At 37.7% G+C, this 27341-nt stretch overlaps 1 protein-coding gene across 1 annotated transcript in view; it reads left to right on the top strand.

Moving 5' to 3' along the window:
- The window catches only part of PDE1A (phosphodiesterase 1A), a 265269-nt gene extending 251691 nt beyond the window's left edge, over positions 1-13578 (top strand). The window contains exons 14-15 of the mRNA XM_062188736.1: positions 6784-6900; positions 12112-13578. Coding sequence (XP_062044720.1) covers positions 6784-6857 — 74 coding nt within the window. The 3' untranslated portion in view covers positions 6858-6900; positions 12112-13578. The remainder of the gene's footprint in view (positions 1-6783; positions 6901-12111) is intronic.
- The last annotated feature ends 13763 nt before the right edge of the window (positions 13579-27341 follow it).

Genomic DNA, 27341 nt, shown 5'->3' with positions numbered 1-27341 from the left:
AGCTAATTTTTAAAATTTTTACATTGTAAAAACTGATTTTTAGATGATTTCCTAGAGTCAGTCATGAGAAACAAGAATGATATGTTTATCATAAGTATATTTTTCTATTGTATATGTATAGCAGAGTAAGAATGAATGGTGTATGTTTATAATAATCCACCTCAGAGGGTGTTCTGCAAGATTGTCTATCATCAAAACAAATTCAGTTGCAATTAGTATTGTCCATCAGGCACAGGAACGGATTTATGTACTGAAATATTTGAAGATTTTTACTAGAAACAATACAATTGAGGATTTTGTTTTGTTTTGTTTTTTGCTTAACTCAGATTTCAACAGAAAATCTAATTAACCAGAATTCTTCATTCGGAATACCTAAAACTAAGCCAAGATGTTCTGATCATTTTACAAATTATTTTCCAAAACTTTCCTTACTTTCACTACTTTTTCCCTGACTAACAAATTTCTATGAAAGCATCCTGAACAGACCACTTGAATTCATTTCTAAGAAACAGATTTCTATATATGCAAACTTGCAGACCTCTTCAGTGAAATGAAATTCCAGGGTCACTTTACTAGTCTTGTATAAGTACCACTGAATTAAAAGCCAACAATTTGACTTCATGTTATCTATTTGTGGTCTGCAATGGAGAAAATCACCATTATTCCAGCCTTGTTCCTTACCTGGAAAATGAAGTTATGGTTGATCTAAAGATGTAATCCAGTGTTATACACATGAGATTTGTATACTTGCAGAGAGACTTTTTTTTTTACTAGCTGGTAGCTGATATTTGGTATTTCTTCATTTATAGACAAAAATACACATTAACATTTGTAATATTTTTCATTTGTCATCAATAGAAATCATAGATATTTTCCTAATGTATTTAATGGAGAGACCTTGAAATACCAATTGATATCATCATTACTTCAATGTTGCATAAATAGGGGCAGATGTTCTGGTGTAGCAGATTAACTCACATCTTGGGACCCCCACTTCCCACGTAGGACTGCTGGTTCAAGTCCCAGCTATTTTGCGCTTCTGACAAAGCTCTCTGATAATGCTCTGGAAGACAGCAGGCAGTAGTCCATATACTTTGGTTCTCACACTCATGTGGGAGACCAGGGTAGAGTTTCTGGCTCCTGGCTTCAGCCTTGCCTAGATCCAGCTGTTGTGGGCATTTGAGGGGTGAATCAGTGGGTGGAAGACGCTCTCTCTCTCTCTCTCTCTCTCTCTATCTCTATCTCATACACTCTGTCTTTTGGATATATACTTTATTTATTAATTAAGTAATGGTAAATTGCCTAGAGGGTAGATCAGCAGGTAGACATTGCCATTCCATACATTCACAAAGAAGCACATTTGTACTATTTTACATCATTAAGTTCACTTAATATGTTAACAACTATTTAATATAAGTGGAATAATTTATAATCATATGAATTTCATTTTATTGATAAATTTTATTTTGGAAAAGAAGGCCATAGATTTCACCAGACTACAAGGGCCCATTATTTAATTATTTGAAGCCTTGGATTATATAGATATTTTTTTCAAGGTCTTTTATGTAGAACACACTCCAGCAGTGAAAGTCAAGTAAGATGGTCTTCAATGGGTTAAATATTGCAAATCATTTCTTCTTTCCTGGTGATTGCTGTCAGGAAGAACTGACTTCCTTTTTAATGAAAGACTAGAGATTAATTATAAATAGTATTACCCAAGGTAATTGTAAAAGCTTCTCCAGGAAACGATTTATTGACTAGTTATATGAATTGGATTGGCTGAGGACTCTCAGTATTTTCCTAAACCATCTATTTGTCATGAAATTGCTTAACAAGTATGTGTGTGTTACAACTGAAAACAGGTGGATGGGGCCAACATTGTGGCACAGTGGGTTAAGCCACCACGTGCAATGCCTGAATCTCATATTGGAGTACTGATTCAAGTCCTGTTTGCTCTGCTTTAGATCCTGCTCCTTGCTAATGCACCTGGGGAAGCAACAGAGGATGGACCAAACTTTTGGTTCTCTGCCATCCACATGAAAAACCAAGTTGGAGTTTCTGGCTCCTGGCTTTGGCCTGGGCTAGCCCCAACCATTGACACCCTTTGGGAAGTGAACCAGAGAGTCGAAAATTCTCTGTGTTTCTCACTCTCTCTCTAGCACTCTGCCTTTCAAATAAATAAAATAAATTTTTTTTCAAAAATGTGGAATTTTAGTTTTTAAGGAAGACATTTTTTTACTACTGCCAAACTGTTGTTTTGAGTTGATCATAGACTGCCGTTGTATCTTTTCTAATTTTATATGCAAAATCGTCCTTGGACTCAATGTGCTTTGTTATTTTTTTTTCTTTTTGTGGTAATTGCTTCATTGTTGCAGTTTGATTATTTTCTTCATCTTTAGTAATAAGCCCACTTTAGTGTCCTTTATCTGTTGTAAACTCTCAACATTTTTGTGAGCTAGTGAGTGAGTTAATTACTTATGTTTTTCTCTGCTCTGTGCTGGTCTCTGCTGTCCTATTCTGTTCTACCTAGAATATTCATTCTGTTCTTATCTAGTCTTCAATGATAGGAAATTAATTTTAAAAACTTATGACCAATGTCATAAACAGAGTTGTGAGACAGAAATTTCAAAAAAGATTAAAAAGTCAGTTATAGGAAGCTTAAAATCCTCACCCTGTAAAAATAATTAAAGGGTCAGGATGCAAATGTTAAGCAAAGATCTATGAGGAGAGTTTTCTGAAAGAGGTCTCTGCCACTTGGGAAGGGATAGAAATGCGCCCTTCGTGGACAGCACTTTGGCTCACTTGGTTAATCCTCCACCTGCAGCACCAGCATCACATATGGGTGCCGGGTTCTACTCCTGGTTGCTCCTCTTCCAGTCCAGCTCTCTGCTGTGGCCCAGGAGGGCAGTGGAGGATGGCCCAAGTGCTTGGGCACCTGCTCCCGCATGGGAGACCAGGAGGAAGCACCTGGCTCCTGGCTTCAGATCAGCGCAGCACCGTCTGTAGCAGCCATTTGAGGGGCAGGGGGGTGAACCAACAGAAGGAAGACCTTTCTCTTTGTCTCTCTCTCTCTCACTGTCTAACTCTACCTGTCAAATAAAAAAAAATAGAAATGCTTCCTTCTTCACTTCAAATTGGAGCACAAGAGCATTCACAGGACCCTTAGAGAGTGTGAGGTTAAGGGGATTTGGGGAACAGAATTTAGTTCCTGCTTAGAGATCTATAAAGTTAGATTGTGACAGATGAGTCATTTTTCCGTTCAATTATTGTTGAACAGATGTTGCCTATGTTCCCACTAAACTAGTGTCTTTTTGCTTTTTAAACTTTTTAGTTGGGGAAGCATTATGTCTGTTTACTGTAATGTAAATTGAAAATACAGTATCTCAAAAGCAGAAAGAAGGAAAGGAAGGAAGGAAGGAAGGAAGGAAGGAAGGAAGGAAGGAAGGAAGGAAAGAAGGAAGGAAGGAAAAAAAGAAAAAGGGAAAGAAAGAGAGAGAAAGAGAGAAAGAGAGAAAGAAAAAGGGACAAGGAGAGGAAGGGAGGGGAAGAAAGGGAGGGAGGGAGGAGGGGAATATCATTGTACTCTCAGAATTGGATCTACAAACTATATTGAATCTGTTTAAAACTAATTCAACATTATTAAAATACAAAAAAATTTCTTTGGTAAAACAAGAGAGAAGGTGGTATGGGTTTTAGCCTTTCTTCAAGTAGTTCACAGGCCAGGAGACCTCATGAGTGAACATTCTCCACGGCCCACCTATATTCTGAAGCTGGAACCTCAGCAGACAGCCGGCGAAAAGCAACAGTTTTCCATGGGCTGTGAGCATGGTAAAGAAACCAGAGCTTTCTGTGCCCAACCAAGCTGGTGCATCATTCCAGGCAGGGTCCTTGGTACGGAGTTTCTGAAGAGCACATGAGTGTGCTCACAGAAAAGGTCTTTCAGTCTGTATGCATCTTTGTTGGAAAGATGTGTTTCTTGTAAGCAGCAAATAGATGGGTTTTGTTCCTTAACCCAATCAGGCAATCTGTGTCTTTTAACTGGACAGTTCAGGCCATTAACGTTCAATGTGACTATTGATAAGTAGTAACTTTGCCCTGCCATTTGCCAAAGATATTTTCTAATATATGCTTTGAACTTCCTGTGATCTTTTGCTGTGAGGTTTCCTTCCTTTACCTTCTTTCATATTGATGACCGTGTTTCTGTGTTTCTGTGTGTAACACATCTTTAAGCATCTTTTGCAGGGCAGGATGAGTGGCAACAAATTCTTTCAGTTTCTGTTTGCTATGAAAGGTCTTTATTTCACCTTCATTCACAAATGAGAGCTTTGCAGGATATAATATTCTGGGCTGGCAGTTTTTCTCTCTTAGTACCTGGGCTATGTCTTGCCATTCTCTTCTAGCCTGTAGGGTTTCTGATGAGAAGTCTGCTGTGAGTCTAATTGGAGATCCTCTGAGAGTAATCTGACGTTTCTCTCTTGCACATTTTAGGATCTTTTCTTTCTGTTTCCCTGTGGTGAGTTTGATTACAACGTGTCGTGGTGAGGATCTCTTTTGGTCATGTTTACTAGGGGTTCTATGAGCTTCCTGTACTAGGATGTCTCTGTCCTTCTCCAAACTTGGGAAGTTCTCTGCAAGTATCTCACTAAAAAGGCCTTCTAATCCTTTCTCCCTCTCCATGCCTTCAGGAACTCCTAGAACCCGAATGTTGATTTTTTTTTAATAGTATCCTGTAGATTCCCAACAATATTTTTTAGATTTCTAATTTCCTCTTCTTTTCTTTTGTTTGACTGTATACTTTCCTGTTCTCTGTCTTCTAACTCTGATATTCTCTCTTCTGCTTCTCCCATTCTGTTTTTAAGGCTCTCTAATGTGTTTGTCATTTGATCTATTGAGTTCTTCATTTCATTTTGATTTCTCTTCACTATCACACTTTCCTGTTCTACTAGTTTCTGTGTTTCATTTTGATTCCTCCTTAAGTTTTCATTTTTACGAATGAGATTTTCTATCCTGTCCAGTAAGGATTTCCGTAGCTCAAGCATTTGTTTTTGAAAACTTCTAAATGTTCTTATCATAAATTTTTTGAAATCTGTATCTTGCATTTCTTCCATCTCATCATCTTCATAATCTTGGCTTGGGGTGTCTTGTTCATTTGGGGGTGCCATAATGTCTTCCTAGTTCTTGTTTCCTCGGTTTCTGCATTTGTTGCTTGGCATTGTGGAGATATTCTTTGGATTCTTCTTCCCTCGCTGTGGTGTTTTTTTTTTTTCTTGTTATACTATGACTGTATTAAGTGGACTGTCTGCTTTTGATGGAGCCTTAGAGGCTTGTGATGGGTGTGGCCTGAGAGCTCTGTTTGGTTCCTCAGGGTTAAGTGTGTGCCAAAGGTGACACTCCCAGGTTAGGTGTGGTAAATCTCTCTCTCTCTCTTTTTTTTCTTTTTCTTTTTTCTTTTTTTTTTTTTTTTGATTCAGAAGGGAAGTAATTCCGCACAGCAGAGCGGAATTGGAGGCAGTTAGCAAGTGAATGATATACCCACAGGAGCCAGAGATCGGAAGCTCTTTCCCAAGGACCACACAGGGAATCTATGCTGCCCTCAATGTGGGCTCAAATTCTCCTGCAGTCTCCCACTGGGTTGCCAAGGTTACCGAATTGTAGCATCTCTGGAGAGTACTCATGTGAATTCCATGAGTTCTCTCACTCACTGTCTCTTTTTTCACAGTCTCAGTTCCTTAGCACCACAGATTCACTAGGTCCTAATCTCCTGTTATTTCACTCCCTGCCCCAAGTCAGGTTTCTCTGCTTGGCTGAGGGTGGGTGCAGTCCTGACTGAGGTCGCGCCGGTTATGACGTATGTCCAAAATGGCACCTGCTCTTTTTCTTTCTCACCTTTGAGAGGTGAGCGGAGAGAGAGAAACTCGTGTCCATAGTGGTCACTTTTTTTTTCCTCTCTCTTCTAGTTAGCCTGGTGAACTTTTCCCCATGGGGTTTCAAGCCTCCTTCCCTCTACTCTCCTCTTTCTGCTTTCCCGCCGGTGTCTCCGGCTATTGAGGTTCGGCTCACCTCGCATTCCAGCACTGGTGTCCTGAGCCATGGGCTCCCACGCACTCCACGCAGGTCCACCGTGAATCACTAGTTCTGGAAGAGTTTCCTCTGCTGTTTCTTCCCCTACTCTTCCTTGAACCTGCAGTATCTCCACTTTTATTAAACTGTCTCTTCCCAGACTATCAGTGTGCTCCCTTCCTATTCTGCCATCTTGCCACTCTCCTAGTTCTAGTTTTGACAGTCTCTCTGCAACCTCCCCAGAACTGTTGGAACATTTTTCCATGCTTATGCTTTAGGCTTCTTCAAAATTTATATAGGAGCTAAGGTATTTTAATATTATAATCTTCTTTAGTTTCTTTTGAACATTATATTTTCTCTTACTCTCGATTTTTTTAATTTTAGAAACTAAGAGTGTGTGATAAAAGACATTGATGATTAGAGTATTTTTTTCCACAAATAAATTTTTTCAATTAAAAATCATTGAGGAAAAACACGCATCATTTTTACATGACCTAATAGCTGTTTAAACATGTCTCATTGGTTTCAGTTCTGTGTTGGCAGATTAAAATGCAGCTTCAAAAGTTAAAGAACCACGAAAAGATGACTCTAGATGCACAGGCTGAAAAGAAAATGGTTGGTACTTTTGAAAAACGGGTTGCAAAAGACATTGAGAAATCGAATCTCCTGACCTTACTAAGTTGCTTCAAAGGCCTGTTTGGTTTTGTTTGCTTGTTTCTGTAGGTGATTCTGATCTTCATAAGAACTCAGAAGACTTAGTAAATGCTGAAGAAAAACATGCTGACACACATCCATAGGTCTGAAACACTTTCAAGACGTATGTCATTTTGAACATGAGAGGTAATTTTAATTTCTAAATTAATGATTTGTAGAATGTCTTTTGAAACGACATTATCTTATTTAAATGCCCTCCAGGATTTTTTATAAAGAATTCTATCTTCAGTCTTTGGGAAGCATTCCTAACTTGCTCATCAATAAAATTATAGTTACTGAGAAAAAACTATTCCTTTCAAAATCATCTGACATAATAAGTCCATGGGGATGTTTAATCCTCACTTGTTTTTCTACCTCATGTAAGAAATATCAGTGTTCATACCTGGTGATAAAAACAAAGCAAATATATGTAATGCAACAGGTGTGTTTGCTATACTCTATGGACATTTTTTTATGGACGTATATTTTTCTAAACTAGCTTCTAGAGTTCACCCTCAGTCTATACAGGTATTAACTCTAGAAGTGATACCTTAGAAATCTTAATTCTTAATAAGCTCATCTGTTGGTACTTCTGTTCACTAATATTGAGAACTACTCTCTCAGATATACAAAGGAGGAAATTAGCAAGGTGGGATGTGTAAATGTCTCCTAAGAAAAGGTGAAAAATAAAACCCATGTGTTGTAATGAGTCCTGCTGCTGTGGGGTTAGGAGGCATCCTGGAGAAAAGAGAAAACACTGAGGGTCCCATCTCAGGGCTCTGACATGTTGTCATGAGCTCCTCAGACTTTGCTTTAGACATGGAAAAGTTAAACTGTGATTAGGATTTAAAATAAATCCTCACTATTCTTGACTTACAAAGACAGTTTGAAGACTGCTTTGTTTGTAATATCAGTTTCATTAATGGTAGCTATCAAGTTTTAGGCACTTGGGTAAACATTTTACATGTATTATCTCAGTCTTCTCAACAATTCCAGAATTAGTTTGGTTCCTGTTTTATATATGAAATTTAGAAACAAATCAAGACATAAAGTGGCTGTACAGCAACTAAAATTCATCCCTATATGTAGCAATTATATTGTCTCATATTAACCACAGCAATGCCTCTCCATTCTGCCCATCCAAACTACAAATTTATTATCTTTAGAGCCCATGGTCATTTTAGAAGAGTCCTTGGGTCCTGATATGTATTACAGAGCTCCTAAGTATACTTAAAGGAAAACCAATTCAGTGGGATATTTATGCATATTTTAAATAACAGAAGGTTTTGTTGGCAAATATGTAATCAGAAAATGGAGTAAAATAAAATTAAACGATGTTCTTTTCCATAGAACATCTCCAAACCAGTGTATGCTATATGAAAGATCTTCAAAAACTTTGTGGAAATGTTTATTATGAAAAAACACTGCATGGGTTTCAAAAATGTGCACCAAAATGAATTTATCTTTAATTCCATTTTCCTTGATCTCCTTGAGGTGCTTTCATTTAGCTCCAAAAGAAAAACAAACAAAAATGCCCCAACTTTTAGGATCAGTGTTTCCAAAATACTTACGAACATTTTTCAATTTATATGTAGGAAACTCCTATTACCAGTACATTTGTAAAAGTGACTGTTCAATATATGAAAATGTCCAAGGCTATATATCTATATATTTTAGAGTCTAGTAATTCATCAGTGAGAGTTTTTGATGAGATTCAATAAGAAGTTTATAAAGTCTCTCTTTTTTTTGTTCAACTAAAAAAACTCCAAAGCTGAACAAGTTTGAGACTCACTCAAACTAAATATGTTACTCAAATCGCAGAGGATGAGTTGACTTTTTTTCGGTTAAGACCAGTTCAATCCTTTATCTTCCTTCTCCGCTTAAGACAACCTTGCCTCTCTCTGGGTGCACAATCATCCAGGAAACATGGCCTTCAGTAGGTGAAATTCACCTTCAAGGAACAAGCAAGTCCTTTAAAGAAGGGAAGCCAGCAAGCTCTGGGAATTCAGGAATAAAGACTGGTGTAGTTGTGACTCAGGCATGGTTGTCTAGGAAACAACAGGGAGTGATCAGTTTGGAAAACAGAGAGGGCACAGCACACTGTACTTGAAGGCTACAGTCAGCCACTCTGGCTACAGCAGATTTCCACTATGAAAGAATATGGACCCACTCTTTTCAGGTGTCCCTAGTGACCAATAGGTATTTGCGCAACATGTTTTCCATATTTTATGTTGGCCCAAGATTTTGTGTGCTAGTACGTGGACCTGACAAAACATAGCTGAGCATCAGCTTTAGCTTGCAGGCTCCACATTTGCCAGTTCACCACACTTCTTTGAGAGGCTGAGGTGATTTGCTGGCCACCACCACAGGAAGTATACTGTTATGGAAGGCTGGCCATGTTTTTTTTCTTTTTTTTTGGACATACATCTTTATTATCTATTACATTAACACATTTATATTATAACAGCAATGGCACACTAATTCTTAGAAATAAAAAGTATTCTGATCATTTTTTCTTTCAGCTTATTTTGAAAATTCTAATGTAATACTTGTCCATTTTTGTGGGGTACAGAGAGAGATTTTAGCCATATACACAGCCAAATATGGCAACCTTTTGTGGGAATCCTTACCCAGATGCCATGATAATCTTCCCTGTATCATTCCAGTGTTAGTATTTGTACTTCCAAGCAAGCATAAGCTTGTTTCTTTTTTTTTTCCAAAACAAGAGCAGACTAATCATTTTATACCTGATCCTTAAAGTGTTATCATAAAGAGGGATATTTTGTTAAAAGGAGATCTTTAATTTTCTCAAGGACTTGCTTTTGGTGTTCTAGTGATATCTTCAACTCCATCACTTTGATTTTGTTTCCCCTCGGTGTTAAACAGTCTAAATCTCCCGTCTAAATGGACTATCATTTGACCACTTTCATATATTTCATGGCATCCGGATTCCTTCCACCAGTATTTTAGATTTGACTGTGTAACTGATTTACACTGCATTTGCAATGAATTTTCAGATGGTCACAGTATCTGAAAATCAACAAGGCTTTTCTACACAGATCTTTTTTTCAGTAGGTGGGGATGGCTACTAGTGTTTGTCCACAAAGATGATAGAGAAGGAAATCATTTTGAGTTCAGCCCAACAAAGCCATGTTTTCACGTAGGTCAACTTTTGCTTCCTCTGTAACTATGTGATGAAGAGAGCTTGAATCTTAAGTTTAGGATCCCACAGTCCCACCTAGATATCATTTTTTAGGTTGGATCTCTCTTCCTTCTACAGAGACCAGGCATGAAAGCATAGGATAAAATGCAAAATACTATTTAAGGGGAACAATAAACAGTATACTGTCTGTATATTCCAATTTTCAAAATAAATATGGGAGTTGAAGGTAAATTGGCATTTTTTCATGGTAGTAATAATGATTAATGTTTTATGAGTAATTACTGTGGCCCAACAATGTTTTGCTTGCCTTAATTCTACTTAATTCTCACATAACCCTGTCAGATGGGTATGCCATCATCTCCATTTAACAGATGACAAAGGTGAGGCCCTGGTTAGCTAAGATACTTGCTCAAGGTCATAAAGCTAGTTTAAAAAAATCAGATCTACAAACTGACCTAGTTTATGTGAAAAAGATTATCGAGTTTGTTTTCAATGTGAAGGCCCCACTGTGAGATGTATTACTAGAAAACTATTGAGGATTACTTAAATTGGAGCTATGGTGAGACATTGTAAGATAATATGCAAAAGCAAGGGCAAGAAACAAGTCTGAAATCTACGTTGCACTGTTGTATAATTGCACAATCATTTCTAAAAGATTCCATTCCACAAATGTGTTTTGCTTTGCTTAAATTTTTCTCTTTTTTTTTTTTTTTTTTGTTAAAGTGAATAAGATTGGGATTGGATGTACAGTTTTGTGTTGCCTTTGTTATTTAGAAAGATAATGGCATATAATTCATCATATTATCCCCCTTGAAATGTATGTCACAGATTTCTGGCATTTAAAAAGCAAACCTGTATCATACCTGCTGTTCATTCAGATAAAAGTGTTTCCCAGGGCCGGCGCCGCGGCTCAATAGGCTAATCCTCCGCCTTGCGGCGCCGGCACACCAGGTTCTAGTCCCGGTCGGGGCGCCGGATTCTATTCTGGTTGCCCCTCTTCCGGGCCAGCTCTCTGCTATGGCCAGGGAGTGCAGTGGAGGATGGCCCAAGTGCTTGGGCCCTGCACCTGTATAGGAGACCAGGATAAGCACCTGGCTCCTGCCTTCGGATCAGCGCACTGCGCCAGCCACGGTGGCCATTGGAGGGTGAACCAACGGCAAAGGAAGACCTTTCTCTCTGTCGATCTCTCTCTCTCACTGTCCACTCTGCCTGTCTGTCAAAAAAAAAAAAAGTTTCCCAAAACTACCAATGTCAGCTTTTTAGTGTTGGGTGTTTTCCTCTTCTTCCAATGAAGAAGAGGAAAAAAAAATGATGGCCTATGGGAATAGTTAGCCTATAGATTTGATTTGTTTGACTTCCATGATAATTTAACTTTTTTTCATACCTTTAGCTGGGGTTTCTATTCTTTAAATCAATATAATCCTTGCTACTCTAGCTGTTTTGCTAGAGTACAGGTCCACTTAATTCATTTACATTGCCTGCCAGGCCCATGTGGCTATTTGACTTTACCATATCTGTCCCAAAGAAACAAAGTTTTCCTAGGATTAAAACACACACACACACACACATAGCAGAAATTCAAAGAGAAATTGCAACTCGTATAAACCAGTATCTAGTGTATACCAATAATTCCCTTCTTTCTGAAAAGATATATAAAGTCCAATATGAAATTTCCACACAGTAGTTGATGATTGTATATGACTAAATCATGGCCTTCATTTTCTGTTTTTTATTTGTTTCTCATTTTTAATTGGAAAAAAAATTATGTATATGTAACATAAAACATACTGTTTTGAAAGATGTATACATTAGGGAATGGCTGAAGTGAGCTACTGAGTATATATATATATATATATATATACACATTAGGGAATGGTTTGAAGTGAGCTACTGAGTGTATGTATATATACACATATGTATATATACATATTTATGTGTATATATATGTGTGTATATATATATTTATATAAAACCTCACATACTTTTTGTGGTTAGAACACTTAAAATCTACTCCTTTAGCAATTTGTAAGACAAAGCATTATTATTAGCTATAGTTACCATATTGTATAAGAAATCTCTTGAACTTATTCCTCCTAACTGAAATTATGTATCTTTGACCAGTGCCTCTCCAGTTGTATCCCCTCTCACCCAGCCCTTTCATCTCTGATCTTGTTTTCATTTGGATTTTATTTCAGGGTAATGAAAACAGAGCTAAAACAGTCTAAATCCTCAAGTCTCCACAAAGCTGTATTCTCCTTTTTCAACATCTGATTGGATGAGATCATTTTTTATGATCTAAATGAGAATTAAGAAGAACATAAATTTTGAGATTGTTACTCTGGCCAAATATACTCAAGTTGCTATCAGAGTTATGGGCCAGTGCTTCAGCCATTGTATTTCCTCCACAATTCGGCCTTCTTCAATCAAGCCAGAGAGACAAAAGTTGGACAGTTCTAAATTCTCAGCACTTTGAACCTAGTCACAGGGATGATGAAATACTGATAGTAGATGAAGCATTTTCATATTGACTTTTTTGCACTGTATCACATAGTGCTGTAACTACAAATTTTTCAAGTTCCTATGTAAAAGGAAAGCAAAAACAAAATTATGGAAAAATTTTTTGCAGTGCTGTGGAACAAGCCATTTAGATTGTCCTTCTTATTTTAAATGCATGGGAACAAAACAAGAGGTGGGCTGCTCAGAAGCTGTGTTTGAAGTCCCATGACAATACTGGTGCATCATAGCACCAGCTCAGTGACCCAATGACCTCTTGATAACTCTCAAATGGGGAAACTGGGGGATGAGTCTGCATCCATCCCTTTGGCTTCAAAGCACTACCTGGGTGTGGTTATAATGCCACTCACACATAACCCACAGTCCATGATAATAAGGTTAACAAGAACCATCAGCCCCTGTGGGAGACAGACACTAGAATCCAGAATGGAATTTGTCTTCTGGGATGCTGACAGCAACACGATGTGACAAACTACATTACAAGACAAGGGATAAGAGGCAAGAAGCGTGTGTGAGTGTATGTGTGTGTGTGTGTGTGTGTGTGTTAAAAATGTCTAAGAAAAAGGAAACCCACACTTTTTCTGTATAGATAACATTATTGGTCATGACTTTTAAATTTTGCTACACAGAAATAAACTGCAACCCTTGTGAGACCCTGCTTCCTTGTCATGTTTTGCCTGAGCATGTGCAAAGCCTTTCCTTTGCTCCAAACTGGAGAACTACCTTCGTTTGTTATCAGCTGTTGAGAAAAGTCAAGCACAATAAAGTGTTGTAGCTTTTCACTGTACAGATGCTTCAATGATTGTGAGCTTAAGTGAATTCGTCTTTGTAAAAGGTAGAAATTGGATGGGGAGAGTCAAGAATAGCCATCAATTAAATGACATGATCGAGGGTGCATCCATTCCAATAAGTTCTCTGTTGTACCTGCTTCCCTCTTGGGTTCCACAATGCTAAGCAATATTTTAGAAATGGATACAATCATAAGCTTTTAAATCTAAGTAATGAGATTTTGTAACTCACAACTTAGATCTCTTTTAATGTGTAAGCCATATTCTCTATGCATATTTAGTATGCATCATTGTAATTTAAGATATATTTGCATCTAGACTGTGTAAAAAATGCTTTTAATTGTTTTGTGAATAAAGTCCCTAGATTTAGTTTCACTTGAATCTTGTGCAAAACATAGCTAAATAATTGAATTGTATCATAGACATTACAATGCAATCAATATTTTAAATGTAAGCAGTAAACAAACATTGATCTGAAATAATGTGTTGAGGGAAATTTATAGATATGTACATCATGGTGATTTTTTTGTCTTTTAAAATGGATATTTTATTTCTATTTATGGAGAAACAATAACTTTTACTTTTAATGTCTTTTTAAAATGAGCTAGAAAATCTCCTGCACTTAAGATAGAATCTGACTGCTGTATCTGGGAAGTCTAATTACTGTTGTTTCTATTTGAGCCAGTTGTCTTTCAGTAAATCTATACACACTCTTAAGGGGGGAAGTAAATTGAAATGCTTCTCAAATGTTGTGGGAAACATATCCACTTTGTTCTTATTAATATTTTATGATCTATAGACCTTTTTGCTAAAATATAGAGGAATATAAAGAATTCATCAAGTTCTGTATATGGAGTTTATAACCTAATTTCCCAAGTTATGTGGTTTATAAAGCATTGTGATGGAAGTTCCAGAGGATGTGGAGTGCTCTTCAGTGGGGTTGCCACTCTGCTTGATGTACCTGTTCTTTTCCTAATTTCCCTCCTCCCTTTCTCCATCTCTTACACTCCCTCTCCATGTTTTTCCTATTTAGCTTTTTTTTTTTTTTTTTTTTTTTTTTTTATACAGGCAGAGTGGACAGTGAGAGAGAGAGAGAGAGACAGAGAGAGAAAGGTCTTCCTTTGCCATTGGTTCACCTCCAATGGCTGCTGCGGCGGGCGCACCACGCTGATCCAAAGGCAGGAGCCATGTGCTTATCCTGATCTCCCATGGGGTGCAGGGCCCAAGCACTTGGGCCATCCTCCACTGCACTCCCGGGCCATAGCAGAGAGCTGGCCTGGAAGAGGGGCAACCGGGACAGAATCCGGCACCCTGACCGGGACTAGAACCTGGTGTGCAAGCGCCGCTAGGCGGAGGATTAGCCTATTGAGCCGCGGGGCCAGCCTCCTGTTTAGCTTTTATATTTCTTCGTTCCTTTTCTCTCTCTGTGTCTTTAAGACAGATAGTAATTAGCACTAACTACCAGGAAGTCAGAATGGAGATTACCTGTGGCCATCTCTTCTACAGATACAAATGCTGAGTCCATTCTGAAGATAGAGATTGATGAGTTAGGCTGCAGCCCCTTGAATGTCCTGCTTCTCATTTTTATACTCAGCTACTCAAAATAAATATATTGCATGTTATTTGCCTTTTCATTTAGCCAGAACCTCTTTTATTTAATTTGTAACATGGCAACTTATGATTTTTTGTGTTTTTATTATGCTGTAATTCTCTGTACTTCCTATTATATATATATGATTACAAAATAAATAATATTTGAGGGGAAATATTGTGAAATATTTGTTGTTTTATGTAATTCAGTTTGGTGGATAATCAAGAAGTTGGAGGAAAACAAAAGTGGTGCAACTCAAAAATTGACATGAGTGTTATCATAAAGTGTTTTTCCCCTATTCATTGAACACGCTATCACACCTATTACTTGTAAGTGCTCAGCCACAAGGATGATGCATATAAAAGCAGGGAAACCTGAATCTTCACTCCAGAAACTTCAAGTCATATAGAAGAGATAATCTATAATACAATAATTCATACATAAAAACTATAATGACACATACGAAAGTAGCCAGGTTCAAATGAAATACACATGTGGTTATTACAAGAAGTTAAAAACTGTTTCCATGTTTAGGGCTTTAAAGAAGACTTAAAATAGGTGGTACATGAGTTGACACAACAAATAATGATGACAGACATTGCTTATTTTGCATGTGCAGTGTCCACATAAATACTTATCAAATAAGTATTTGAAAACTTCACAACAAAGCAAGGTGGTATTGAATGCATGAATAATACCACATCTCAGAAAAAGAGGTTTGCCTCTGACCACACAAGTCACCAGTTGCAGATTCTGCCCTGAATGTGATTCTAGACCTCTCTGCCACCCATTGTCTCTTTTTCTTTCCACCACATCTATGTGGGGTAGGGCAGAAGCACAGTGCAACAAGAACTCTGTGAACAAGAGCATTGTGAATAAGGCAACATCAGAGAACATAAATAAGCCAAGTGTGTCATGTCGAGGTGAAGAATACGCGAGCTCAATCAACTGCATTAAGAATTGGTGTGGTATGTGTCACCTCAAGTTGTGTCTCCATGATACCAAACAGTTCCAGATGAAAATAGCGAAACTTACCTCGTCATCAGATACATGACACTTAACTTTTTTTAAAATTTGATTACATGATAAAATTTCCACCTTATATCATAAAGTTTCTAAAGGCTCTATTTTAATTTAGATAATTAGCTTCAGAAGCTGCTTAAGGCTTCTGTTCTCTGTTTAATTGGTTTTCTTTGAAATACTATAAAGCTTATGCTTCATTTAGCACAAGCCTTAGACAATAAGGACATTACATACTTTAGAATCAAAAAACAGATAATAATGTTCTTAGGGTTGGCATCGTGGTATTGCAGGTTAACTCACACGTGTGATGTTGGTAGCAGACCTGGCTGCTCTGTTTCCCTTTTGGCTTTCTGCTTGAGCACCTGGGAAGGCAGCAGAGGATGGCTCAGGTACTTGGGCCCTTGCCAACCACATGAGACTGGGATGGATTTTTTGGCTCCTGGCGTCAACCTGGCCTGGAGGATGTGCTGAGGAGGATGAAACGCTTTGTGTAGATCACCCAGCTAATATGTGGTGAAGCACAGATTTGAAGTTAGAGGCTGTCTGACTTTCAAAACCCCCAAGCTGCATTGCCTCTGGCCATGGGGGGGGGGGGGGTTGTCACGTGCTCTCCGACCACCGTAACTCTCACGCTGACTTTCTGCTATTTATTCCATTTTTCAGGCAGTTGTCCCTAAAATTCCCACACCCTGAGTGGCATGTGCTTTGAAGACAGTTAAGCAAATTATCACTGTAGATAAGGTGCATTTGATTTTCATGAATCACCATGCTTCATATGTGACCATAAAATGTGCTTTTTAAATAACCACAATAGCCCAGTCTAGATCTTTGCTACTTAACTGTAGTCTACATCTCCAAATTTCTCAGAAATAAAGAATCCAGGCCCCATGCAGACCTACTAAACTTGACTTAACATTTTAATAGATAACCGGTGAGTTCTATTATTTCGGCTGCTCTAAACTAATTCTAAACACCCACTAAGCACTTAAATACAAGGTTGTTTTTTTTTTTCCACACTATAGATGCTTATTAATCAGTGTCATTTGACTCCAGTGTTTTCCCTCAGGTCAATCAACACAGGTAACAGAACCAAAGCCACACATCCAGGCTGTTGTGTCTTCTAATGAGGTATAATTTCTGTATTAAGAAATGTGAATTCTTACATGAATGATTAAAAGAGGAAGAGCTGTGAAAGCTTGGAATAAACCATAAGTGTGTGAATATGGCCATTTGGTTTTCCAGGAGAAAATTATTGCAGACTGGAAGCAACTTTATCAAGGTAGTCCACAAAGATGATTTATCCTGCTTTCATTCACCTATCAAGTACTGTACTTGAATTATGATGTGTACCAGGCCAACTTTACCTTCACAAGTGACAACCATGTCACCTAACAGCCTCAAAACAGTTTGGTATGTTTCCCTCTTACCTAGGAGCTTCTTCCAACCCTTTGTGCCTCTTCTTAAAAACAGGTTCTCTTGTGCTAGGGATCATCAGATTTTTCTAAAGTCAGAGCGTAAATATTTCAGGTTTTGCAGACCACATACATTCTACTGTTCCTCTTTCTGCTCTGCCTGCTACCACTCCTTCCTCTTTTCTCTCTCCCCTCCTCCTCTTCCTTTTTACTTCTTCCCCCCTTTCTCTTTCCCTCCTTTTACCTCTTTTAAAACCCTTTCCAATTATAAAAAAAAAAAAAATTCTTCACCTGGTGGGAAAATGGCATCCAAACACAGGCCACAGGGCAGAATTGACCCATGAGGATGCTCTACATAATGCCTCTTTTAGATCAAGGTATTTGGTGTCTATGGGGAAGAGAATAAGCCTGCTGGTGCCGCCAACAGTCATCCGCAGGAGCTCCAGCCTGCCTGGTCCCTGCCCAGCCACTGTAAGCACTGGCAAGATGAGTATCTTCAGCATACCTTGCTTCCATCCCAGTATACATATTCATTGGGAAGGGCCATGCCCATGCCTCAGCATCACCTGGAGGGCTTGTTAAAATACAAGTGACTGAGCTCTATCCCCAGTGAGTCTAATTCCAAAGGTCTGTGATAGGGGCCCATGTGGAACTGATACCATTGGTCTGGGACACTCACTTTGAGAACCACTGGCCTATAGGTAAATCTTAAACCCCTTAGCATAATATTCTAAGTCCCTCCCAGTCTAGCACTGGATTGCACTCAGTTTCTTTGTCTGAGTCTTGCTGCTTCCTTTGCCATCTTTATCTGTCAGGTTCCCTCCGTTCTGTAAAGATCTATGTATATATACGCCAGCTCTCCCACAAAGTTTCTTCTCACGCTGGTGAGAATGCTCACTTCCTCTTCTGTGGATGAGCCATCTTCTCTCATTGTTCTGTGCAAAAAAACTGTAGCTCTTTTCATCATATGCTGGCTGTTGGATTTGCAGGTAAAGAAGCACTGAGACTCACACATAGCAGGTTTTTCATAAGTGCTTGCTGAATAAGTCAATGAAGGCAGGAAGGGAAGTTTTTCTTTTTTGTCCTCACTGGTACATGATGGAGTGAAGCTTTCTTAGATAATATCTCCTGTTAATTCCATCAAAACAAGACTCCATTTTCAAGCACTTTAGATCTGCAGAATCCCAGAAAGCCATTTGTCTTTTTTCTCAGTGTATACAAATGGGAAGTTCATTAATTCTTAATTTATTCTTAATAGCATACTAAGAGCAAACCTGAACTCAGTGGGAGAAACATTAAGATCTTTCCATCTGTCTCTTGTCTCTGCCCTTAGGGAGATGGGTCAGCATTGCAGAGGTACATTAACTGCAGTGAATCCTATAGCCTTGATAACTAATAGTGGGAAACATACAGGATTTGAAGCAAGGATGATTTAAAATCTTAGTTATGACTGGCTGCTAACTAATAATCTTGACATTTTCTAATCTCTCACCATGAAGATATTGACAAAATGGCAAAATAATAAAAATATCTAAAGGGTCTAGGAAGTACCTGACACACTGTTGGTTTTCAGTGAACAGAAAGTAATATTATTTCTTATTTATTCAGGTGCTATTGTTTCTTGTTGGATTTTATGTAGAAGACCTGAGGCAACAATTCTTATTCAAGCATGGAATTTGGCCCTGAGTTCAATTTTGGACTTTGCTGTTTTCTCACTCTGTTGGTTTAGACAAGCTTCAATTTTCACATATATAAAGTAAGATAGTAAGAAATCCTAACTTACAGGTTGGTGGAAGGATTAAATGAAATGGCTCATGTAAGACGCTGAGAATATTGTCTGACATTTAGGAAAACGTGAAATGATATGAGCTACAAAAATAAGAACATTCCTAGAACTCCATCCTCTTCTTTAAAATTAGTTGATGTTTACAGCTTCAAGACTATGCATGGCTTCAACTCGGTAGCAATATCCTAAGAGTCCACAGGATGGGGAGGTTGCTCCATGCAAAGAAGAGGCCTGACGCTCCACAGCAGAGATCCTGTTGCCACCAACTTCCACATTTAGAACTTTGCTTGAGGAGGAGAAGGTAAAAATTAAGCATAAATGTATATATACAGATGATATAGAGATGGAGGTAGAAATTCATAATATGTGTAGATACATTGATTGTAAGTTTCTATACCATGCATTTTATTTTAAGGCAAAAAAAAAGATTTACTGCAAATGTTAAGGGGAAATTATCAACATAAAAATAAAATAATTTTTATTTTTATTTGGGGGAGTGGCTTGTTAAATAAAACATTGTTGGACATCCAGAAGCAGTCATAGAAGCTTTTCAAAAAGAAAAACTACATACACACACACACAGCACACTCCCGGATTTTACAAACTCTTCATTGGCAAAACAAAAACATTTTATTTGTAGAAAACCAAACAGAAGAGACCTTTCATTATGTTCATCAAGCCTGATAAGTCAGATACAATCTAGAAGCCAATTGTGTCAACATTGGCGTCATAATCTTTAAGCCCACAACAGAGCACAGGGCCACTAGATCTAGTCCGGATGCAATAGACACCTTCTTAAGGAGACAACCTGGCAGCAGCAGTGGCAAGAGCCTTGAAACTTGCGTGGCCAGAGGCAGGGAAGGGAAGGAGCAGGCGTTGGCTCTGTACCAGGCCTTTTCCTCTCCGCTCTCACCTGGCTTCTCATAACAGAAGAGAACATAGAAATAACTTTGGGAAGTATTTGTTTAATAAAGTTAGAATTCTCTGTGCTTATTTTAACTAGAGGCTAAATTTGTTCTCAGTCTTCCTTCTTTTTAATTAAAATAATTACATATGTATATATATATATACATTTTTATACAAATACATATGTGTGCATATTTACCTATACAAACACACATATATAAATACTACATACATACACACACAGGAATACAAACACACTCATACATGTTCTTCCATAGAAAAATTTTCACTCCACATTACACAATGGAAGAAAACAATATTGATTTTGGCAACTATATTTTTCCTGGAATATTGAATTATTTTATACAAGTAAAATTTTGATAGTTTATGAAATGCCAACTTTAATATATTTCTGCCCATACTACAAAACTTTAACATGTCATCTAGCTATAAACCAGTTTCAATGATCTACTTCCTAACGTAAACTCCATTTCTATCAAAAATGAAAACATGTAGCTCAAGTTTAGTATATGTATAAGCCTAAGATTTAGTTGTATAATCCTTATCTTAATTATAATTGACCTTCATGTTGGTTTAATTTTTAGACTCCGGAGTGTTCCCAGGAGCTTATAAGGGATCAAAATAATGTTGAAAACACTTGGCAAATATAACTAATGACAAATTAAAAATAAGAAGTCTATGTTCCATTAGGGCAAAAGAAGGAAAAAGAGAGCAACATATGGTAATATAATCAAGTATGATTAGAGAAACACATTCGCAGAATTTATGCTGCAGGGGAAATGTAATGGGAACGCTGCCTATCTGCTGCCATGCCTTGAAAAATGCTCTCCTCTTTAAACAACAAAGAAGAAAAGGGTCCTCCGGAATGATTGAAGAGATGTTCAACCATCTGTGAGCTACTTGTTTTTATAAAGTTCTCATTGTTTCATTGCTTTGATCTATATAAAGCCATGTTACACCTTTGCTACTTTTGAGAAAAATAGCATTTTAAGATCAAACTCATTTCTCAGTGAGCCTGAGGAGAGCAGCAGCTAAAATGTTCTCTTTGGTTCCTCATTACGTAGCATGTAGTTTCTTTCAATGTCACAACATCATAGTATATTCCACAATCACACGTTTAGATCTAGGGAGAATTATGCTTGTTCAATTATTTTACTTCTTTGGCAATACAAAGTCTTAGAGTACTGAGTGAAAATTATCATTTCTCAAATCCAGGAGAAAGACAGCAGAAGAAAAAGAACTTTTAAAGTCAATTATGAGATTGATCTAAGTTTCATTTTATAATTTATTAGAAACAATACTGTCTCTATACATATTCTCTCTATATACATATTCTATACATATATATATATACAGATAGAATACTGTATTATATAAAATACAAAGATTGATGCCTTGTTTGATAAGAGAATGTTATACCTAAGTGACGTAAATTCAGCAAATATCTTTAAGATATTAAAAATTATTTTTAAAATATAGATTTAAACAGAAAATATTTTAAAATAAACCACATACTTTAAAGAGAGCTTCAAACTTGCTTCTCTTATTTGCCAAGTCCATCTTAGTTTGAAGTCAATAGCACAGAATTAAGGTAGGGCCTGGCATTGTTGTACACCAGGTTAGGCCACTGCTTGAGACATCCGCATTCCATATGGGAGTGCTGGTTCAAGTCCCAGTTACTCTGTTTCCAATCCAACTTCCTGTTAATGCATTCTGGGAGGCAGCAGATAACAGCCCAAGTGATTGGGCAGCTGACTCTCAAGTTACAGACCTGGATAGAGGTCAGGGCTCCTGGCTTCAACCTGGTCCAGTCCTGGCAGCTATTTCAGGAGTGAACCACCAGTTGGAGGTTAGAAGGTGTTCCTTTCTCTCTCTCTCTCTCTCTCTCTCTCTCTCTCTCATCTTTGTCTCTATCTCTGTCAGTCTTTCTTTCAAGTAGGTGAAAACAGGTAAGTAAACACTTTAGAAAAAAAGAAGTAAAAGCCAGATTCATCTTCCTACCTCAGCCTTATTAACAAGATTATTACCCTATAGTTATGCCTGAAAGCAGGAAGTTTACTTCTCAGTCTATCTATAAGACTAAGAAAGCACAAAAGCCAATGGTTCCCAAAGTGGTTGGGATTTTCTATACTAAAAATGATCACAACTTCTCAAACAGATGATGAACTAGTTGAAGGATTTGTTGGTTATTGCTTCATTTTGGGTCAGTTGTTTTCTTTGGACACTAGTTTCCTTGTCTATAAAATGAGTCCTATCTGACAGAAATATTTAACATGATTACTAACTGAGAAACGTAGTTCAAGCCATTTTATCAATTATAAAGAACTGAACAAATATTTGTTACCAGCATCACATTGCACTAATAGCCTTTTCAGTTTTACAATCCAGATGTTTCTTTTTTTTTTTTGGGGGGGAGGTAAAATAGCAAGGTTTATTAAGAAGGAACATCTGTAAGGACGGATGGGCACCTCTCCAGACAGGACCTGAGAGAGAGTGCCCAGTCCCTCAGACTGGGGGGGGGGGGGCTGCATGGGTGAGTGGAGAGTACACCTGGCCAGGCCAGGCCAGGCCAGGCGGGCAACTCAGCAAAGATGCAGAGAGCTGAGCGGGCAGTCCAGTTGAGGCTGGGGGTTTTAAGGAGATGGGTCTTGCTTCCCCACCTCTGCTCCTCTTGGAACAAAAGGGCTTTTTGGATGTAAATAGAAAAACTTCTCTTGAAGGTCTGAAACAAAGGACTTTATGGATGCAAATGTTATCAGACCTGAGGAAGGGAGCAGGGTGTTTGAGATGCAGATACTGGGCTGCACCTGGGAGATTGTGGAAGATTTATCAGGCAGGAAGCAGGAGGGGTGAGGGCCTCCACCTGGCAGGTTATCAGGTAAAAGGGGGCAGGGCAGGCAGGATGCGAAATCTGGGCTTCCCCTGAAACATTGTTAGGATGACTTTGAGATGCAGATGCATATAGATGTCTTCTGTTTAGGCCTGTCACACACACATAAGCTCATAACTGACTTCCTACCTAACATTCCCCCCTCAAGAGGTAATACCCAAAATTCTTTTTGGGATTATGGATGAAGTTCCGTCTTCTGTAACTTCTTCAAAGCTGACATGTGGGCGTCGAGGGAGATTTGGGTATTTCCTCTTGCTATCTGTCTTATGGTGTGTGACAGTAGCCTTGGAAAGACTGTGCTGCTCAGTCCAGGGGGCTGCTCAGGTCGTCCAGTGGGATGGGCTGGAAGCCTTGTCTGACGACAATTTGGAGTTTAACAGCTCTTAGTCTGCTAGAGACAAAACGAACAAGGGCATTAAAAACACACGGTCCAAAGAGAAGCAGCAAGATTACAGAAGTTATTGGGCCAAGGAGAGGAAATAGCCAAGATTTCCATGACCAGATGTTAGGCCAGAAATCCCAGCCCTGCTTGGCCTGGTCCTGGAGCTGTTTGGAATTGTCCAGGAAAAGTACAAATTTGGGTTTGTACCTGTCCAGTCTGACCCAGAAACAACATTCTTCCTGGAGCATGGCACAGATACCCCCTGGAGCAGCAGTTAGCATGTTTAATACTTCTTTTTTTTATAACCTCTTGTGACTTCCACACACCCTCTTTAACTTACTTTAAACATTTCACCATTTCCATTTCAGTCTAGAGTAAACTAGCCATCAGGATAAAGTCATTCTTACAAACCATGTCCTTTTCTTATATAAAAAGCTCTTTCCTTTTTAACCCTTTTTATCAACAACACTCTTTCCTTCTAAACCTTTCTTACCAAGCACACATTTTTATACTTGATGTTTTCCATAGAGCCTGGTTGGCTCTTCCTACCTTACCAGAAGACTGAGGTCTCCATGCAGAGTGAAGATGCCTTACAAATCCCTTGTGTGATCTAGAGCTCTGGTTAAGGCAATCAGTTCTGCTAGCTGAGCAAAAGTTCCTGGGGGCAGAGCACGTTTCAATAACGTGCCATGCTGTAACTGTTGCATACCCTGAGAAGCAGGTCCTGTCTGACAAAACTGTTTCTGTCTGTGAACCAAACCTCATCTGCATTAGTCAGGGGGCTTTTAGGTCCCTTTTGCTGGCATAGATCAAGACTATAGACTTGATCTATAGTCTCAGTACAGGAGTGGAGGGGACCACTTTCCCCTGGAAATGGCATTAAAGTAACTGGGTTTAGTGTAGAGCAATGCCTTATTTTTACCTGGGGGTTTTCTAGAAGGAGGACCTGATATTTTAAACAGTACTTGGAAGGTAGACTATGAACACAGATTTTGCAGGACTAACTTGAATCAAGGACAATGGAATTTGAAAATGTAACAAAGAAATGAATTTCAAAAAGAAAATGTGTTTGAAAGCCTCCCTATTGTCAGAGAAGATTTAGAGTCTAAAATTAGAAAAACTAAAAATAAATTACTTAAAACTAATCCAAATTCAAGATCTCTCTTTTTATATTCAATCTTGGTTTTAGTTAATACCAAACAGAAGAATTTGGCAAATTATATAATTAGAAAAAATAATAAAATGAAGGGGTGATTTCTGAAAAATATGTCATTATTTATGTATAAACATCTAGTTGTTCAGAAGGCAAACTGGTAGGGAGTAAATCCATCATGTTGGAGTTGGAGGTGGTAATGGTAGTACTTGTTTTGTGTCTTTTTCCAAGCTCAAGTGAAAAGTCAGCTTCTGGTTGTTATCAACTTATTTTGCACCTGAAGGAGAGAAAGAAAATAAGTACACCAGAACACAGTGGAAACAGTCCAGAGAATTTAATACCACATCACATAAATCTCTGTAAAGAGAAAAATCTGGTATGCAGCACTTAATAGTAACAAAGCTTGTCCATGAGGATACAGTAAATTATCTAATTAGTGATTTGTAGGAGGAAATTTTTACTGGAAGAATTTTGAAATCCTAAAACAAACTGATTACAACTTTCAAGTCCATTTTTGAAGAAGATGTTTTGAAAGATAGAAAACAGTTGGTTACAATGTTAATGCTGTTTCATACTTACGGATGTACGTACAAGTGTGTGTGTTTGTATATTTCTAACTTAATTTTATTCTGTTGGTTGTCATACAAGGATACCCCTTTTCTCTTCTAATCCCATCTTCCCCTAATTACTGCTGCTTTCTTCCTGTTCCCATATCTTCTCTGCTCCTTTGTGGCTTCCTGAATTTCCTGAAAAGGAATTAGATGGAGAAACACAGATCTTAGAGTCAGAAGGGGCCTCACAAGAACATCTTGTCATCTACATCATTCATTCCATTTTCCTAATCAGAAAACTGACTCCCCAAGAGATTAAAAGAATTACCCAAGGTCACACTCTATAATAAACAGAAGACAGCACTCTTTGTCATATCCCCTGTGTAATTTCCTTCCAGAAATTTTTCATCATTGGAAATTCTCACTTAATTATTAATTTATGTGTGTATTGGCAGCCTTCACACACTAGAATATACATCCTTTGATTTATCTTGTTAATACCTGTATCTCCAGCACTTAAATAATGTCTTGTGTGGCATAGGAATTTATATGTGTTCACTGAATAGTGAACTAGAATTTGGGTTTCTTGTTCATAAAGTAAAGTTTTAAAACCTATACCAAATGATCCTATGAAAACTGTATAGAATTAGAATATCTGATTGGTTTTATTCAGCTACAGATCTATCACAAACACTACTAATTTAATCATTTTAATTAGCAATGATATCTTGTGAGTATTAATGTTTTCAACTCCTTGCCTAGACTTCTTTTAAATTCACTGCAGAAAAGCAAAGTCCCTAGATTTTGTTCAGTTGAAAACCGGATACTGCTGTCCATTTAGCCAATATCCACAATGACTTTATGTGTCACAATGAGAACTCTAATTTACTTGTGATGTGACAAGGCATCCAGTTAAAGATAGTTATTTTCCAGAACTCCCTGTATCAAGGAGAGACACAGTTCTGGACTCTAAGCTGTTTTTTCAAGGTTTCTGGGAAGGCTTTCTCTCTTAGCTATAGACCCACTTCCCATCCCCCCTTTTCTTCCTAGTCTTCTTTCTGCTTGGAAAAGATCAGATACCTGGAGCAACAGCTCTTGAGCTCAAATGGTTACAATTCTGAGACCATCAAGGAAAATGATAATTGCCTGTTGCTTGTTAGAGCTTTGATCCAATGTTCCTGTCCTGAATATTTCATTGCCTATCATAATCAAACCTCCCCATGATTGTCTGCAAATGTCTCTAATATATGCTGAGAAATGCTCTCCTACCTGGAACAGTTTTTAACTAAGTGTATATATTTCAGTAAAAAAAATCTCAGGCCTTGGTTTTACCACCTGTTAAATAAAAGACAGGGACCAGAATTCTGTTGCATTTTTCAGCTCAATCAACGGTGGCCTCTGTAGCTAGGACGGCCTCATCCCTTGAAAATACAGCCATGATAAAGTGCCCTACAAACCTTGTGAATTTATTTCACTAAAATTCAGGCATCTTCAGATTCCCCCAGCATTTTCCTAAACTCTTTCTCTGATATATAGTCTGTCAGAATGTTATGAAATTTAATAATTTAATTTCTTCAACAGACTTCACATTTCAACAATACAGACAATACAGATTTTTATTACTTAATATACCTGGAGGAGCTTTTAAGACTAGTTTTTGGAATCATAGACTTAGAAAATAAGTAACAACATTTCTTCCCACATAACCATTACTCAAGGAAAACGAATATTCAGAATTGCACATGGACATAAATATCTTTATGTAAATAGACATGCTTTTCCTATTATTCATTTTGCATTTAGTTTCCTTTTGCAGATGAAAAACATATATACTTTTAAAATCAATGCAACATACATGGTTTATTTATTAATTCATAAATCCATGTTGCAGTTAAATGAAGTATGTAATCCTTATACTTGAGTTGTTTGCTATGAAAACATCCAAAACCAGTGCCTCTACTTATTTAATTGTATATTATTTTGTAATTTTGGGTATCATTTCTACTATAGTTGTCTAATAGTTTTCTTTAAATGGACTCAAAGTATACTCATACTTTAAATTGCTTCATTCTAAGCAATAATAATCACATATTATAAAAGTATATTTAACTATAAAAATAAAAATAATTTATTCCTGTCCAAACTAAAATCATCTTGTTTTTCACAATAGTAAACATTGGTAAATACTAAATTAAAAGTGAACTGTGAAAATTTACTTAAGAACAGAAATTAGCCTGACAATGTTGTTTTGTTATAGGTACTTCTATAATGGACACTTCTTGGAAGGAAAAGGGGTTACAAATTTGTTGTCCAATAGAAAGAACTCTGGCCTAGATGCTTGCCTCATCTTGCCACACTATGTCTTTCTTGCATTTAGAGGGAGAAAATAGTAATCTATAACTTTGTCT

Source organism: Lepus europaeus, chromosome 1 (genome assembly GCF_033115175.1).
Source record: "Lepus europaeus isolate LE1 chromosome 1, mLepTim1.pri, whole genome shotgun sequence".
In the NCBI taxonomy this organism is placed as follows: Eukaryota; Metazoa; Chordata; class Mammalia; order Lagomorpha; family Leporidae; genus Lepus; species Lepus europaeus.
This window is presented reverse-complemented; position numbering and strand designations above follow the sequence as displayed.